This window comes from Drosophila mauritiana, chromosome X (assembly GCF_004382145.1).
Source record: "Drosophila mauritiana strain mau12 chromosome X, ASM438214v1, whole genome shotgun sequence".
NCBI classification, from domain to species: Eukaryota; Metazoa; Arthropoda; class Insecta; order Diptera; family Drosophilidae; genus Drosophila; species Drosophila mauritiana.
This window is the reverse complement of record NC_046672.1, coordinates 1,990,663-2,008,038: the sequence shown is the minus strand read 5'-3', so window position 1 is coordinate 2,008,038 and position 17,376 is coordinate 1,990,663. Positions and strand designations below refer to the sequence as shown.

The 17,376-nt window shown below is 48.2% G+C and overlaps 2 protein-coding genes across 5 annotated transcripts; both read left to right on the top strand.

The window, feature by feature from the left end:
• The first annotated feature begins 2 nt into the window (after positions 1 to 2).
• On the top strand, positions 3 to 16,913 carry LOC117146727 (alpha-actinin, sarcomeric). Of its 4 annotated transcripts, none has more exons than XM_033313167.1 (10): positions 3 to 209; positions 7,064 to 7,304; positions 11,362 to 11,778; positions 11,843 to 11,996; positions 12,285 to 12,436; positions 14,194 to 14,286; positions 14,350 to 14,700; positions 14,759 to 14,937; positions 15,323 to 16,457; positions 16,518 to 16,913. In XM_033313167.1, exons 2-10 carry the CDS (start codon positions 7,191 to 7,193, stop codon positions 16,674 to 16,676), a joined length of 2,754 nt encoding a protein of 917 aa, XP_033169058.1. In that variant the 5' UTR covers positions 3 to 209; positions 7,064 to 7,190; the 3' UTR covers positions 16,677 to 16,913. The 4 variants fall into 4 exon arrangements, with proteins under 4 accessions (XP_033169058.1, XP_033169057.1, XP_033169059.1 ...); XM_033313166.1 differs by having other exon boundaries at positions 7,061 to 7,304; XM_033313168.1 differs by lacking the exon at positions 12,285 to 12,436 and adding an exon at positions 13,464 to 13,549 and having other exon boundaries at positions 4 to 209; positions 7,061 to 7,304.
• Positions 936 to 3,465, top strand: LOC117146733 (protein ultraspiracle). The gene has a single exon (XM_033313179.1). It carries the CDS (start codon positions 1,355 to 1,357, stop codon positions 2,870 to 2,872), a length of 1,518 nt encoding a protein of 505 aa, XP_033169070.1. The 5' UTR covers positions 936 to 1,354; the 3' UTR covers positions 2,873 to 3,465.
• Positions 16,914 to 17,376: the final 463 nt, after the last annotated feature.

Below are 17,376 nucleotides of genomic sequence, written 5' to 3'. Positions count from 1 at the left end.
CGCGTCGCGTCTCTTTGTGATGATGGGATGGACTCAATTACTACAATTACAATAGAGATTGCAACAAATTAAATCAGCGTCGTGTGGTGTGTCGTGTCAGTGACGTGCCTGTGTGTGTGTGTGCTCGCGAGCACTGATAACTGATAGCCAAGTAAAAAAGTAAATAAACAACCATTACCTTGCGGCGCATCAAAAGCCACTGGCTGCAAGTAAGTTGCACTTCCATTTGCATTTCGCCCAATTCTGGTTCCGTTTGGTCTTGGATTCACGGTTCAGCAGCCTAACCGCTCGATTCTCGGCGACGGCGTTTGCGATTTGGGGCCGAGGTTGCCGCCGGCAGCGGTGAAATTGGCGCACATTCACGTCTCCATTTTGCATTTCTATTCTGCATAATTGCAGCGGCGCTAAATTATTTGTGCACTGTGTGGGTGGCAAGGCGGTGAGGAGGGGAGCCAGACTGACGCAGGGTTGCATGCGCCGTTGGTGCGGTGAGTTTCGCAATGGCGCCGCCAGGGCTGTCGCTACTCCCGTTTTCTGGTTTTCGACTGAACTAATTGATTGATTGATTGCGCATTGGTTACCAAAGTAAAAACACTTATTTTTGCGGGAGCTGCGATGGGCATTAGCGCTTTAATTGGGTCATTAACGCCCACTTAAAAGTGTTTGCGTGAGTTGGAAAACAGCCCTTTCCACTTTGTGGTGAGTTAGAGATGCGATTGCGCCCAGTCACGAATCTGTTCTTCAATTGAGAGACCGATATATGTACTTATGTCGTGCATTAATTAAAAAGAGGAGTACGTAATTTTATAGATGCTTTATATGATATGCTTTATACCATATGACCTAAGGTCATACCATCGCCGTTGTTAATTTTATACAGTGTTCAGCAGTCGTGACTGTGACTCGTGACGACGCAACCTGTGTTACAGTCCATCCCTACGTTGGTGAGTTGCGTCGCTGTGGTGAGATTGTCTTTGTTGAGAAAAAATGTCGACGCGAAAAAAGGTATTTATTCATTAGTCAGAAAGTCTGGCATTCTTTGTTTGTTGGTAAAAAGCGCAATTGTTTGGAGGCGAGCGAATAGAGTGCGCGGCTCCATCGGCTCAAGATTATGTAAATGCAGCAACGACCCCACCAACAACGAAACTGCAACCTGCTCCACTTGGCCCAACGGACCGAAAAGCGGACGGACGGACACGGTGGCGTTGGCAAAGTGAAACCCCAACAGAGAGGCGAAAGCGAGCCAAGACACACCACATACACACAAAGAGAACGAGCAAGAAGAAACCGGTAGGCGGAGGAGGCGCTGCCCCCAGTTCCCCCAATATACGCAGCACCACATCACAAGCCCAGGATGGACAACTGCGACCAGGACGCCAGCTTCCGGCTGAGCCACATCAAGGAGGAGGTCAAGCCGGACATCTCGCAGCTGAACGACAGCAACAACAGCAGCTTTTCGCCAAAGGCCGAGAGTCCGGTGCCTTTCATGCAGGCCATGTCCATGGTCCACGTGCTGCCCGGCTCCAACTCCGCCAGCTCCAACAACAACAGCGCTGGAGATGCCCAAATGGCGCAGGCGCCCAATTCGGCTGCAGCCGCTGCAGTACAGCAGCAGTATCCGCCTAACCATCCGCTGAGCGGCAGCAAGCACCTTTGCTCCATTTGTGGGGATCGGGCCAGTGGCAAGCACTACGGCGTGTACAGCTGTGAGGGCTGCAAGGGCTTCTTTAAGCGCACAGTGCGCAAGGATCTCACATACGCTTGCCGGGAGAACCGCAACTGCATCATAGACAAGCGGCAGAGGAACCGCTGCCAGTACTGCCGCTACCAGAAGTGCCTAACCTGCGGCATGAAGCGCGAGGCGGTCCAGGAGGAGCGTCAACGCGGCGCCCGCAATGCGGCGGGTAGGCTCAGCGCCAGCGGAGGCGGCAGTAGCGGTCCAGGTTCGGTAGGCGGATCCAGCTCTGGAGGCGGAGGAGGAGGAGGCGGCGTTTCTGGCGGAATGGGCAGCGGCAACGGTTCCGATGACTTCATGACCAATAGCGTGTCCAGGGATTTTTCGATCGAGCGCATCATAGAGGCCGAGCAGCGAGCGGAGACCCAGTGTGGCGATCGTGCACTGACGTTCCTGCGCGTTGGTCCCTATTCCACAGTCCAGCCGGACTACAAGGGTGCCGTGTCGGCCCTGTGCCAAGTGGTCAACAAACAGCTCTTCCAGATGGTCGAATACGCGCGCATGATGCCGCACTTTGCCCAGGTGCCGCTGGACGACCAGGTGATTCTGCTAAAAGCCGCTTGGATCGAGCTGCTCATTGCGAACGTGGCCTGGTGCAGCATCGTTTCGCTGGATGACGGCGGTGCCGGCGGCGGGGGCGGTGGACTAGGCCACGACGGCTCCTTTGAGCGACGATCACCGGGCCTGCAGCCGCAGCAGCTGTTCCTCAACCAGAGCTTCTCGTACCATCGCAACAGTGCGATCAAGGCCGGTGTGTCAGCCATCTTCGACCGCATTCTGTCGGAGCTGAGTGTGAAGATGAAGCGACTGAATCTCGACCGACGCGAGCTGTCCTGCTTGAAGGCCATCATACTGTACAACCCAGACATACGCGGGATCAAGAGCCGGGCGGAGATCGAGATGTGCCGCGAGAAGGTGTACGCTTGCTTGGACGAGCACTGCCGCCTAGAACATCCGGGCGACGATGGACGCTTTGCGCAACTGCTGCTGCGTCTGCCCGCTCTGCGATCGATCAGCCTGAAGTGCCAGGATCATCTGTTCCTCTTCCGCATTACCAGCGACCGGCCGCTGGAGGAGCTCTTTCTCGAGCAGCTGGAGGCGCCGCCGCCGCCCGGCCTGGCGATGAAACTGGAGTAGGGTCCCGACTATAAAGTCGCCCCCGTTCTCCATCCGAAAAATGTTTCATTGTGATTGCGTTTGTTTGCATTTCTCCTCTCTATCCCCTTATACCCTACAAAAGCCCCCCTAATATTACGCAAAATGTGTATGTAATTGTTTATTTTTTTTTATTACCTAATATTATTATTATTATTGATATAGAAAATGTTTTCCTTAAGATGAAGATTAGCCTCCTCGACGTTTATGTCCCAGTAAACGAAAAACAAACAAAATCCAAAACTTAAAAAGAACACAAAACACGAACGAGAAAATGCACACAAGCAAAGTAAAAGTTAAACTAAAGCTAAAGCTAAACGAGTAAAGATATTAAAATAACGGTTAAAATTAATGCATAGTTATGATCTACAGACGTATGTAAACATACAAATTCAGCATAAATATATATGTCAGCAGGCGCATATCTGCGGTGCTGGCCCCGTTCTAAATCAATTGTAATTACTTTTTAACATAAATTTACCCAAACGTTATCAATTAGATGCGAGATACAGAAATTACAGACGAAAAGCAACAAAATATATCTATGTATAAAAAATATAAACTGCATAACAAGATATATGGTCGTTTTATCTGCGGATCTGCGATTAATCCCATTGTCCACACGAATATATGGCTTTATTTGCGTATATAAGCGGTGCGTTTCGGGACTGTAAGAAGAAATCGAGTGACTTTCTCGAAGGCGGAAATGTATATACATCCATGCCTATTTGCGCGGATGTTTCAATATTTCAGTTTTATTATTATTATTAGTATTATTAGTTAACTTAGTTATTCTGCCAGCCCTTGGGTGGCTTTCTTTTTTTTTTTTTTTAATATATCTGTGATATAATTAGGTGGAGGTAATAAATAAAGTTCACTGCGGAAACTCTTCGAAAATAGCGAGTCTATTTAAAAACTATTGCGCATTTTTAAAGCAATTTATTTTATTTTACCATCATTTAAAGGTTTTAAAGCAAGATTAGATTTCATTCAAATGATGATCCCAACGATTTCGCTATCTTGTACTTCTAATGTGTAAAATGTTCACCAACTAGAAATCCCTTCTATTGTGATTCTGAAAGGATCGCTTTTCGCTTTCGAACCGCACTGTACGCCTTTTTCGCGTCCCCTAGCTATTGATTTTTGGTTTGTGGAACATCGCCTGATGGTCCCCACTCCTCACCTTGATGTTGCGGCCTCTCAGATGGCATTTGGTCAATTTTTATAAAATTTATGTCTCAGCGGGAATTTATGTTAGTATGTATTTACAAAAATATGGTATTAACGCACAAGCAGCGACTAAGAATAGATATTGTTTTTGAAAAAAGAACAAAACTCGCCGCTGACGACGCACATTATGTTCTATAAATAGGCAAATTGAGGTTCTATCTCTGTCTATATCGTTGTATCTTATCTCTATATCTCGCCCCAAAGGAATATTTGTAAATTGGGACAAGTCGACGGATACAATACTTTGCCGTCGGAGATCCTGGCTATTTAACGTGAACGCATTCTCAGATTCTCCATTCACACAAAAGATCTAGAGCTTTTGAAAGCTCCCACACAGAGTGAAAGAGAGGGGTGGAATGTTAGAGAGAGACGGCAGTGTGTCCACACTTATTGTGGGTGGTTTTTATTGGTCTAGCTAATAGCTATCCTTGATTTTGTGTGTGGCGAGCATATTTAATAAATTTCATAAATTTCATCTCTCTCCACCGACAAGAAGAAGCCCACACAAATAGTCCTATGTAGCAGCGTGTTAAAAAATGTGGAATGAAAAATGAAATGTTTCGCACGGAAAAACCATGAAAGCATGCCAATAAAATCATGTGTTCCCCTAAATACCCCCCTCCATTTTTTTTCGACGATTTGCGATTTCGTGTGTGTATTGGAAAAGAGTTTTCGAAGCGAAATTAACAATTTGCTATTTTCGTAGTTATGCGGGGGCGTTTGCCGAAAACCCACGAGGGGGGCTATGGGTGGATGCTGTCTGAACCGCGGAGACTCGCTGACAGACGAGGAGGAAACCAGGGAGGTGGGGCGACAGACGCGCTGACGTAGGGGCCAACAAGTTGTTGTCGTCTTCGCATATCGCGCACAGCATACGCCATACAGGGTGCCCCCTTTGAGCTCTCTTACTTTCTTTGCGTTACTTCGTGTCGCCTGCAACTGCATTTTCCTACCAATTTCACTAATGGGCGTCCGTCCGAGAGCTCTCTTCGTCACAGCCGCAGCAAAAGCAAGGGGAGCAGGCAGCACCGCAGCTGCAAATGAGCAAAAACCAGAAAGAAGGAGTTCGGAACTGCCGATACCCATTGCTTTTAGAAGACAGTCTATTGCGTCGAGTTGACTCATGCCCAGGTCCTGATTACCTGATCGTTCAACAAACTCATGTTCAGGACATTCGTACATATATATTCATCATAGTCAGTGTGTATCGGAATTGTGTTGATTTTGCGTTAATTAAATTGTAAACGAGACGAGTGAAAGCCTGCGAAAGCAGCATGCCCGCACTTCATCTTTCAACTAAAGGGTCCCACGAATCGTACGCTTATGCTGGCCGAATTCATACTTTCTTCTGCCACCCACTCCCACTCCGGCACTCTTGCCGCTCCACTCTTCGTGACTCGGATGTTCGCATGTTCGGATGCTTGGATGCTCGGATGCTTGGATGCTTGGATGCTCGGATGTTGGGGTCTTCGGCTATGGCAAGCGATCCAAACCGATCCGATTCGATCCGATGCTCCCGCTGCACGGCAGACTTTTCTTCTTCCTCTGCGACGGCTGCTGTGGTGCGGTGGGCGATGTGGGGCAGGTGGGTCGGATGGGGGGGTTCGGGTGGGGTGTGTTGCTGCGCCGACGGCAGCGGCGGTGACTGCGACTGCGACGACGACTGCGACGGTATTCAGAGTTAGCAGCTGGCTGGCGCGACATCAGTTTTGAGTTGGCTATCAACGCGAGCGGGTCTTTCTCTTCGCAAGCGACACACGTAGATATTGCTCCAATTGCTGTCCACACAGATTGTTTTGTTGTTTTTGTTTTTGTTTGGTTCGACTACACACACACGAGTAGATATAGATATATATATGTGTACATATATATATATCTGGCTAACCGACTCACTTGCTTTCGTTATACTCTATTTTCTTTTTTTTTTGGTTATTTTTTTGTACTTGTTGAAAAATAAATATAAAAACGAAATATTTAAAAAAAACGAGCAAAGCAAAATATAAGTAACGAAAACTGTGCATGTGTGTGAGGTGTGTGTGTGTGCGTGTGCGTGCGATGGTTATATATGCCACATATATCTTTATATATATATATCCGAACAATATGTGCGTATATATGATCTATGTGGAGAGTCAAAGTGCTACCAATAAAAAACTAGACACAATAAAAGGAACGAACCGAGAGTATATCGATCTATATTTACCGGATCAGTTCCGATTTCCGATCCGAATTCGCGCTATTTCTCAAAATTATTTCAAATATGTACCAATCCCGTACCGTCCTTCTCCGCCCCCGGCCCGCCCACTTCCCTTCGCTGCGTTGACGTTGACGCCGAAAATAAAACTTTTTCAAAACATACTATTTTTAACCGATACGATACGATACGAAACGGAACGAGCGCGGAAAACACACAACAGAACGAGCAAAGCAAACGCAAAAATAATTAAGCAGCAAATTAACGTGTTATACAACTATTTTGCCAGTCCAAATTCATGTTTCAATTTTTTGCCTCAACTCGGAATAATAGCGGGAATCGGTTAAGGAAAGCGGGTATTGGTTAAGCGGGCTAGGTGGCTAGCGGGCTAGCGGGTAATAGAGCGGCAACCACCTGTTGTGGCAGGTTGTCGCTGCTGTTCTCTCTCCTCAAGAGAGCTTGCAGGATTGGGGCAAGCTTTGCGCCATCGATCGGTCAATCAATCAATCAATCAGTCTGCAACACACACACACGCACCGTATAGGCAGGCAGGCATAGTTATATAGAGACTGTCCAGAGTCAGAATCAGCATCCAAATCCGAAACCGAATCCGAGAATCGAACCAGATACAAACCAAGTCGAACGCCTTGGCCGTAAAGTGTCCCGCGGCAACAAGAACAACCGGCCAGGCCAATAGACCAGCAACTTGCCACATCCCACCTACAACCTCCGTTTTCCTTCGGCAGCAGCAGCAACTGGATCACCAACAACAACAGCACCACCAGCAGCAGCGAGAGCGAGCGAGAGAGTGTGCAGCGGGACAGGGAACGATATAGATATATACCGAGCGAGCGGGACATCTGACAGCGCCACAAGATGATGATGGAGAACGGACTCTCCATGGAGTACGGAGATGGCTACATGGAGCAGGAGGAGGAATGGGAGCGCGAGGGCCTGCTCGATCCTGCGTGGGAGAAGCAACAGAAGAAGGTGAGTGCGCTTCAGTTTCATATCCTAATCCCCAAAGCTCCCTGAATGTGGTTGTACATATCCTTGATGTCTTCCTCTCCCATTTGATCACTAGCTGCAGCAACTAGAACAAATTGCCAAGAACTCTTAGAAAGATATCACTAAAGGTCTTTAAGAAGGAATCTACTCCAATAAGACTGTAACTTAGAGAAAAATCGATTCATAAATATAAGGGGAACTTCTTTAGTACTTACGAAGCTCGATCAGACTGAGGCCAAAACTTATGTACAAATATGCAACATTCCATTCTAACACCCCCAAAAAAAAAAAGTGAAAGCGAAGGGTTAACCTTGTGATGTATTTGGAACAGACCCCGAATCTTTCGGGAAAAAGAACATATAGCAAGTCTCATTTGGTTGGCAAATTTTCGAATGCCCACTGTAGCCGCAGTTCACATTCGTATGTGTTGGATATGCGCTCTTTGGTCTGGCTGGGTTCTATATTTTTCGATTATGTTTCAATATTTTACCGAGCCAACAGCACAAGAAGCACAACAACAATATGGGACTAACACAAAAAAGCTAGAACAACAACTACAAAAAGCTCAGCGGCCCGATTTAAAAATAGAATATTTCTTTCTTGATTTTCATGGCTCTTGTTGTTCTAGCAATGTTTGAAGATAGCACGAAAATAGTTTGTTGCTGTACAGGAACTATACATACATATATACGTAGTACATATAGAACCTATATCCAAAAGCCTTCGATCTCTGATGATTATGAAAATCGAAAATCTCATTCGATTCCACCAACCTTTGTTGTCTGTGGGGGAGAGTGATCTGAACATCACCAAAGAGCCCCCAATGAAACCCGAAGGTTATCAATCTATTTTCCAAACAGTTTCCAATCAATTACCCCTGCCATCCCTTTCATCTTCTTTTTTCGTCGTTCAGATTGTTTGCATGTTTGTTTGTTTGTTTGTTGTTTGTCGTTGTGTACCAGCGGAAGCATACCGTTATACCAATGGCGTCAGAAGAAGAACAGCAACTAATTGCCACTGTTCAGATAAAGCTGGAAACACCGATCCACTCCATAAGTAGGTGGCAATTGAGGTGGGGACATCTAGCAGACCTGAAGGTCGTAGGCGATAAGAGCCCAAAAGGCCGAAAGGAACGTTTGATAGCCTAAAGGCAAGTGTATCGAGGATGGTGTGGAGCCCGCACCCTTGCCCATATCATTCCATACCCAAGAGCTCTAACCTAGAGATATAGTATTTATATACATAATTCTATAAATTGCCAGCCAAAATTGAGTGCAAGGCTGTGTTTTTGACACGACGCCTAGGTGGTGAAATGAAATTGACAATTATAAATAGACAGCATTCCTATGCACCACATTTCCACGCGATTCGGATTCAGAATATAGCCATGTATCTGTATCTGTTTCTGTATCTGTATCCGAAATTCATCAGCCACCCACACTCATAAAGCATGGCGAAAATGCAATGACAAATCGCTGGCGCACTAACGAAACTGAAAATAATTAACAAAGATCGAAAAAAGCCGAAAAAAAATGCAAAATAAAGCGAAAATATGAAGATTTTTGGCGGTCGCCGAATGACTTGAGCTTGACATGATCGGACATGTATGCGTGGCATCCATCTCTCCGACTGTCTCTCTCTTCCTCTCGTCCGATATACGTATTTCGTAACCGTAAATTACCGAACGGAATTCGTCAGCTGCTGAATAATGAGAGCCGAAAAAAGAAAGAAAACAGCCACCGAAATTGTTTCTGTTTTGTGTTTACATTGATCGCAACAACGCAACAAAAGGTGTAAAGAGGGAATGGGCGTTGGTGTGGGTGTGGAAGTGGGTGGTGAGGCTCCGCCGCGTGACTCATGTGTGCCAAAGGTGTGAATGAATGAGGAGGATCAGCGGCCAGGGTTGCCAGGTTGCCACCCTCCTCCATCCGCTGGCCTGGCCCAGCCTGGCCAAGTGCGAATGAGTCCATGCTATGGGGCCGCTCAAATTACACTCGGCTAAAAATGGGTGTGCAAGAGCGAGTGCGTTGCTGCCGCCGCTGCCAGACTGCCAGACCTGCTAGAGCTTTCCCCAAAAAGCTTTTTTCAATCTGAACTGGGGAAAAGAAGGCGGACGGACGTCGGTCGTCTGTGCTCGTCTGGCGTTTGGCTGTTCTTGATTCCGACGCGTGCGCCTTGACCGGCCGAAAAGACTGCTCAATCGTAGATCTGAAAGATGGAAGCTGGAGGCAGTAGGCTGGTCCAGGCGACTCTAGCGTTGCACTGCAATCCGCGCTGGCGCAGACGCAGGCCACTGGCCTCTGCTGCCGTCGACGCGAACGCCGCTGCCCGATAACGGTAATTGATCAGAGGCGAAAACGGGTTACCGGAATGCAACAGATCAGGCGAAGAGAGTAGCTGCGACCGTCAGTGTTGCCAGGTATTGAGAGAGAAAAGGCGTTGGGGCTTTGCAGGCACGTCCCAAAAATTGTTATATTCAAACCAATTCTCTATTTTCCTAGAAGTAAACCAACCCAAAATCATATTGGTTGTATATGGTTGTGCCATTGAAATTCCTTTTTTTACCAGCATGACCCACGTGGGAAATTATCAACGAATAATAAAAATAGCACAAGGGCAATGTTTTGAAAAAGTTCTTTTATCCTTGGCGCCGCAGAACCCATATGAACTTTAAGGGGTTTAAGGGGGACCTTTGGCTGCGGTATAACGCTAAGAATGAGCTATGTATTTTTAACGGGAAAATACCCGAGCTGTGCTGGCAACACTGGATGCCGCATAGTGGATTGGCGCCGACGTCGACGCCGGCAGAGGCTCGAGTGGATGGATGATGGAGCCTAGCGGTAAGCCGGAGCGACTTGTTTTGGTGCTCTCCGGCTGGCCTAGTTCAAGTTGTTATTGTTAGAGTGGGTAATGTGTAATCTGTCCCCACCAACCGTTGTGATCGTTACGTGAGAGGGGCATTTGCATTAACAGTTGCATTTCTCGTTCTCAGCTTAAAGCGGGCCTTGGTCTCTCCTCGGATCTCCGCCGCTCTCTTGTCTCACGCACCTAACTGTAAGCTAATGGCCAATAAAGTGGAGCCCATGCTCCTCGCCAGTTCCCCGTTCTGATCCCGTTCTAGCGGTGAACCATTGTAATGCATATACGGCCATAAGCGCAGTCCATTTGTCAATCGATTAGGCCAAGCAGCTTCTATTCTCCTACTCATCCCTTTCATTTCGATTGTTCCGGATTTTCCAGCCGACAAAGCCCATAGTTCTCGGGTTTGTGAATGGGAACCGATTTCAGGATGATCTCGCACACTCACACATAGCTATAAAGTGGGCGTGCTAGCACCCCCCTCGGCCAAGCAAATCTCCATAAGAATTCCGCGTTGTAAACTTACAAAACCAAGACCGAACACATAGGGCGATTGGGTGGGTGGGGACTTGGGGGTTTCGGCCGCCGAAATAATGAAGTGTGTGCAAAAAAGAACTGGTTTATATATGTACATACATACATACACATGTGCGCCCGCTGTCTTTTCTTGTTTTCTCTTTGTTCTGGCTGCTCCATCGTCTTCTGTCTGTCCCCATTTGGTGAAAAATAACTGCAACTGTCAGCCGCAGTTGCAGCAACAGTGGGTCGCGAGCGAAAGGGAGGTAGGGGGAACAGCTCCAAGCCGAGAGCCGCCAACAAAGATCTTTGGGCTGGGATTGCCCTAAATGGGTGGCGAAAAAAACAGGAACAGCTACAACAGCATCAGCTGGCAGTCATCAGCGATCAGCTGTCCCGAATCGCGATTCCCAAATCTTCCAACGAATTCTGGTTTTTGGTTCTGCTGAGGAGACTATATGCTAAGCCTTCAAGACTTGGCGCCTGCCAAATGCAAGTAGATCAATTCATCAACTATACTGAAGATATTGTTTAAAGGGTGATTTTAAGTAGGAGGGGCTTATAATGAATTAAACTTCGTCATAGTGATAGTTCTGCCCATTAATCCCCGTCCAAAGAATACATTTCTGTGAAATATTATTAATGTTCAACGTCACGTCCGCAGACATTTACCGCCTGGTGTAATAGCCATCTGCGCAAGGCCGGTACAGCCATCGACAACATCGAGGAGGACTTCCGCAACGGCCTCAAACTGATGCTGCTGCTGGAGGTGATCTCCGGCGAGACGCTGCCCAAGCCCGATCGCGGCAAGATGCGCTTCCACAAGATCGCCAACGTGAACAAGGCTCTGGACTTCATCGCCTCCAAGGGCGTCCACCTGGTCTCCATTGGCGCCGAGGAGATCGTCGATGGCAACTTGAAGATGACTCTGGGTATGATCTGGACGATTATCCTGCGCTTCGCCATTCAGGACATCTCCGTGGAGGAGATGACCGCCAAGGAGGGTCTGCTGCTGTGGTGCCAGCGCAAGACGGCTCCCTACAAGAACGTCAACGTACAGAACTTCCATCTGTCGTTCAAGGTGAGTTTCAGAGTTGTCTTGCGATTGTTGTCAGTTGCATAAATACACCAATGTTCCCTTGTAGGATGGTCTGGCCTTCTGCGCCCTTATCCATCGCCATCGTCCAGATCTAATCGACTACGCCAAGCTGTCCAAAGACAATCCTCTGGAGAATCTTAACACTGCCTTCGATGTGGCCGAGAAGTACCTGGATATTCCGCGCATGTTGGATCCAGATGGTGAGTGTTTTGGGACTAATTATCAAGGACGAGTAAAGTTTAGTAATGGGAAGAGTACAACATAAAGTAAAAACCGAAACGAATCCGTTTCGTACATCGCAACAGGTTTGGAAGCCAATTATCATTTGATTTCACCATAAGTTAGATACAAAATTGTACCATTAAGTTGATACTCCTCCCATTACTGGCGATAATAGCGGATGGGGGCTTTTTCGCTGGATTGACTAGTAGACGTAAGCTATCAGTTGGGTTCTGGCTCTAATCATTGCGATTGGTGAACAACGACAGATTTGATCAACACTCCGAAACCGGATGAACGTGCCATCATGACGTACGTCTCCTGCTACTACCACGCCTTCCAGGGAGCTCAACAGGTTGGAAATGTGACGCATGTACCCGAACCCACAAGACAATACACCTACGTCCCGAATAATTACAATGTGACTAAACTTCACCACGATACACTTAAATATCTAGCTCTAGCGCGGCATATCTATATACATATATCTATATATGAGCATATGCCTTCCTCGTTCTAAGTATATTTTTTGCGATTTTGCGATGTTGCCGCTGTTGCTGCTGCTGCTGTCGCTTCCTTTCTTCCCCATCACCGCGGGCCTTGGCCAAAGGCGCCGCTCGAACGTGCTCTCACTGCCAAGGTCGCAGCGGTACGGGGCCAAGGTCGAGCCAAGGTCAAGCCAAAATCAGAGCCACAGCAACCAGAAGGGCAGCGCGGATCGCGACGAAATCGCGCCCTTTCCTATATCATATTTGAATCGCCTGGATTTGTCTTGATTCGATTTGCGTTGGCCTCGTGCATATGCATATTGTTCGTTCCCGCATCCGCGTTTGCAACCGCAACTGCCAGATGCTAACAGCCTTCCTACTAACTGCGCTCGTAAACGAATCGGAGCTCGAGGAATTGAACCTTCAAACGGAGAAACCTTTGGTTATCCTGACAAGAGAGCACTCTTTGTTCAATCGACCTTCTGACCTTCATCCTTGAAAGTTCAATTAGAAGGGTTTCCTCTCCGTACGGTGCGCCATGCATGCTGTCAATAACCTGCAACGCATTTGGCTTTCCATATGCATATATATAAGTGTTCGATTTGGCGCTTGGAATCGATACCCGAGCCCTGATAGATTGAACTCAACCCAATCGATCGCGGTTCGGGTGCTCGAGCCTTGTGCGCCGGCATGCTTGAGATGTCCACTAACTTAGCATAAGCCCAAAAAATAGTTATAGTGTTTGATGCCTGTTGGGACTAACCATCATTTGTATGTTTGTTGCTTTCTTCTCTTTCTCTCTTTTTATTATCTCTGTGTGCGCGCTCCGCTCGCTCTGCTCATCAAAAACCAACAACTGCCATTAACCAATCTGCAACTGCTATCGCCACAACAACAACAACTACTACAACAACAACCCTCCTGAAATATAAAAACCAAACAACACGCACACGTTCACAGATCTCCAGAATACAGCTTTGCCCGATGAGCGGGCGGTGATGACGTATGTGTCCTCGTACTATCACTGCTTCAGTGGCGCCCAAAAGGTCTGTTATACGAAACAATACCCATGTCCCTTCATAGTCTCCCCCTCTACAAGGAAACACACAAGCAGGACACTGCACCCCCCCTGCGTCCCCATCTGTTGATGGCGCCCGAGCAGGGACCTTTGATATCATTCGAATCAGACGAAGGACAGCTTTCAATGAGATGGTCCAGAAATCGTCCTACAATTCGGGGCCATCAATAATTCCTTTGTCCTTTGCGTTCTAATTAAAGCCATTTTGGCAAAGAAAACACAATAGAAAACACCACTCGCTATGCTAACTGCAGATTCGCCAGAGCATTCTAATCCCAAAACCGCTTGACTGCAATGGAGTCCTTGGCCTTGGCCTGTGCTTTCCCAGTTTTTGCCCAGTTCATTGATGCTTGATTCGTTTCTATTATTTCCTGCAACGTTTTATTTATATGTGGCACCCAGTTCAGTTCAGTTCATTGCCATAGAAGCTGAGTTGAGCTGAGCCGCGGCGCCCAGTGTTCCTGTTTCCTGTTCGTCTTGTTTTCGCTTTTCCAAATCTGAGTTGGTTCCGTGCCCACACATACACGCACACTCAGAGCGAAACGATTAAAGCCTTCTAATGTGCAACCCACTTTTCCACCCACCCAACCATGAAACCATGTGCAACAACAGGCGGAAACCGCTGCCAACCGGATCTGCAAGGTGCTCAAGGTCAACCAGGAGAACGAACGCCTCATGGAGGAGTACGAGCGTCTGGCCAGTGATGTAAGTAGTCAAACAAGCAAGTAGACGCCCTCCATTGACCAATATCCCTACACACTCGCACAGTTGCTGGAGTGGATCCGTCGCACCATGCCCTGGTTGAACTCGCGCCAGGCCGACAACTCGCTGGCAGGTGTGCAGAAGAAGCTGGAGGAGTACCGCACCTACCGTCGCAAGCACAAGCCACCACGTGTGGAGCAGAAGGCCAAGCTGGAGACCAACTTCAACACGCTGCAGACCAAGCTGCGCCTGTCCAACCGGCCCGCCTACCTGCCCACCGAGGGCAAGACCGTGTCCGACATCTCCAACTCGTGGAAGGGCCTGGAGCTGGCCGAGAAGGCCTTTGAGGAATGGCTGCTGGCCGAGACCATGCGCCTGGAGCGCCTTGAACATCTGGCCCAGAAGTTCAAGCACAAGGTAAGCTTTCTACCTAGCTGGCGTGAAGGCCAACTTATTATTTGAATGCCATCCACAGGCCGATGCCCACGAGGACTGGACGCGTGGCAAGGAGGAGATGCTGCAGTCGCAGGACTTCCGCCAGTGCAAGCTCAACGAGCTGAAGGCCCTCAAGAAGAAGCACGAAGCCTTTGAGTCTGACCTGGCCGCCCACCAGGATCGCGTGGAGCAGATTGCCGCCATCGCCCAGGAGCTTAAGTAAGTTTCTGCCCCGGGCGAACCTATTATCTAATCTCGATTTATCCCCGACTGCTGCCACCGATGGCCAATGGTGATTCTTATCTCCGTCCAGCGTGAGGTTAGGTAGAATTCCACATCCTCGATCAGTCATCCATCCAGACACCAGAGTTTGCCAGACATTTAGCATATGGATGTTCCTTCCATGCCTCCTTTAGGCTAATCTTTTGTTCGCCAATTGTGCCTATATCAGGCTTTTCTCATAACGGAAATGGGTTAGGTTTACTGGCAATACTATTACCCGACTATCCCATCCATTCTCGCAGCGTTCACCATTCCATCTGATATCTCAGTTCCTCAGCCTGTTCGAACAGAGATCCCCACTAATCCGAGCTTTGATCCACAGCACTCTGGAGTACCATGACTGTGTGTCTGTGAACGCCAGGTGCCAGCGCATCTGCGACCAATGGGATCGCTTGGGTGCTCTTACCCAGCGCAGGCGCACCGCCTTAGACGAGGCCGAGCGAATCCTGGAGAAGATCGACATCTTGCATTTGGAGTTCGCGAAGCGTGCGGCGCCGTTCAACAACTGGCTGGATGGTACGCGCGAGGATCTTGTGGACATGTTTATTGTACACACCATGGAGGAAATCCAAGGCCTGATCCAGGCGCACGACCAGTTTAAGGCGACCCTGGGTGAGGCCGACAAGGAGTTCAACCTGATCGTGAACCTGGTCCGCGAAGTGGAGTCGATTGTGAAGCAGCACCAGATCCCCGGCGGCCTGGAGAACCCCTACACCACCCTGACCGCCAACGACATGACGCGCAAGTGGAGCGACGTCCGCCAACTGGTGCCCCAACGCGACCAGACTTTGGCCAACGAGCTGCGCAAGCAGCAGAACAACGAGATGCTCCGCCGTCAGTTTGCCGAGAAGGCCAACATTGTCGGCCCCTGGATCGAGCGGCAAATGGATGCGGTTACGGCCATCGGTATGGGACTGCAGGGATCGTTGGAGGACCAACTGCACAGGCTCAAGGAGTACGAGCAGGCCGTCTACGCCTACAAGCCGAACATTGAGGAGCTGGAGAAGATCCACCAAGCGGTGCAGGAATCGATGATCTTCGAGAACCGATACACCAACTACACGATGGAAACGCTGCGCGTCGGCTGGGAGCAGCTGCTGACATCTATCAACCGCAACATCAACGAGGTGGAGAACCAGATTCTCACCCGCGACTCCAAGGGCATTAGCCAGGAGCAGCTGAACGAATTCCGCAGTAGCTTCAACCACTTCGACAAGAACCGCACCGGCCGACTGTCGCCTGAGGAGTTCAAGTCGTGCCTGGTCTCGCTGGGCTACTCGATTGGCAAGGATCGCCAGGGTGATCTGGACTTCCAGCGCATCCTCGCCGTCGTCGATCCCAACAACACTGGCTACGTGCACTTCGACGCCTTCCTCGACTTCATGACCCGCGAGAGCACCGATACCGACACTGCCGAACAAGTCATCGACTCCTTCCGAATCCTGGCAGCCGACAAGGTGAGTTAATGCACATATATAACGTAACGTATGTAACTTTCCTTTCTTTCGTTCTTTTAGCCATACATTTTGCCCGACGAACTGCGCCGCGAGTTGCCGCCAGACCAGGCCGAGTACTGCATCCAGCGCATGCCGCCCTATAAGGGACCCAACGGAGTGCCCGGCGCCCTGGACTACATGTCCTTCAGCACAGCTCTCTACGGCGAGACCGACTTGTAAGAGCGCAGGGCACCACCCGCATCCGAAGGACTGCGTCGGCGAACCCGAGCAGAGCCAGATCATATAATAATGATAAACTTTAATAATAATAATATTAATAAACATAGATTTATTATACCTACACTCGTAACGGTAGCTGCAGAAGAACTTCAAAGCATCATGTGAGGATGAATATATTTATTAATTTCCGTCTCGAGCCGATGTATGCGACCCACACATACAAAACACACAAAAAAATGAAAAACATATTATGAAATGAAACACACATACATTTAAAACATTTGTAAAACAGCAAGGCAACCATAAAGTGCATATCGAATATTTAAATCTAATTACAAAAACCAAGTCCAAAACATCAAAAAAAAACGCTAAAAAAAAGCTAAAACTTATTTTTTGAAATTTATGTTAATAAAAACAAAATCCATACATAAAAACCAAAAACAAATCGAAATCTGAACGAAATTACTTTCATCGAGTCTACAACGAAATGGATACCATAGGGGCGATAACCTGACAAAAGTGGGGAATTAGACTACTTCCGGTTCCGCTCACTCACCTTGAGGTTCCACCAAACAGACAGAGATGGCGATAGAGCGAGAGAAATAGAGAGAGAGAGGCCACTAGATAATAGGAATACTGTTCTATTTTCACACAAGTACTGTAGACATTTATTCATCAACAATTTTCGAACTATCTCGAA

Excerpts from the sequence above, each read along its gene's own strand:
- LOC117146733 (XM_033313179.1), top strand. The coding sequence starts at position 1,355 with ATGGACAACTGCGACCAGGACGCCAGCTTCCGGCTGAGCCACATCAAG.
- LOC117146727 (XM_033313167.1), top strand. The coding sequence starts at position 7,191 with ATGATGATGGAGAACGGACTCTCCATGGAGTACGGAGATGGCTACATG. Across the intron at positions 14,287-14,349 it reads ACGAGCGTCTGGCCAGTGAT|TTGCTGGAGTGGATCCGTCG; the intron begins GTAAGTAGTCAA and ends ACACTCGCACAG. Across the intron at positions 14,701-14,758 it reads CCCAGAAGTTCAAGCACAAG|GCCGATGCCCACGAGGACTG; the intron begins GTAAGCTTTCTA and ends TGCCATCCACAG.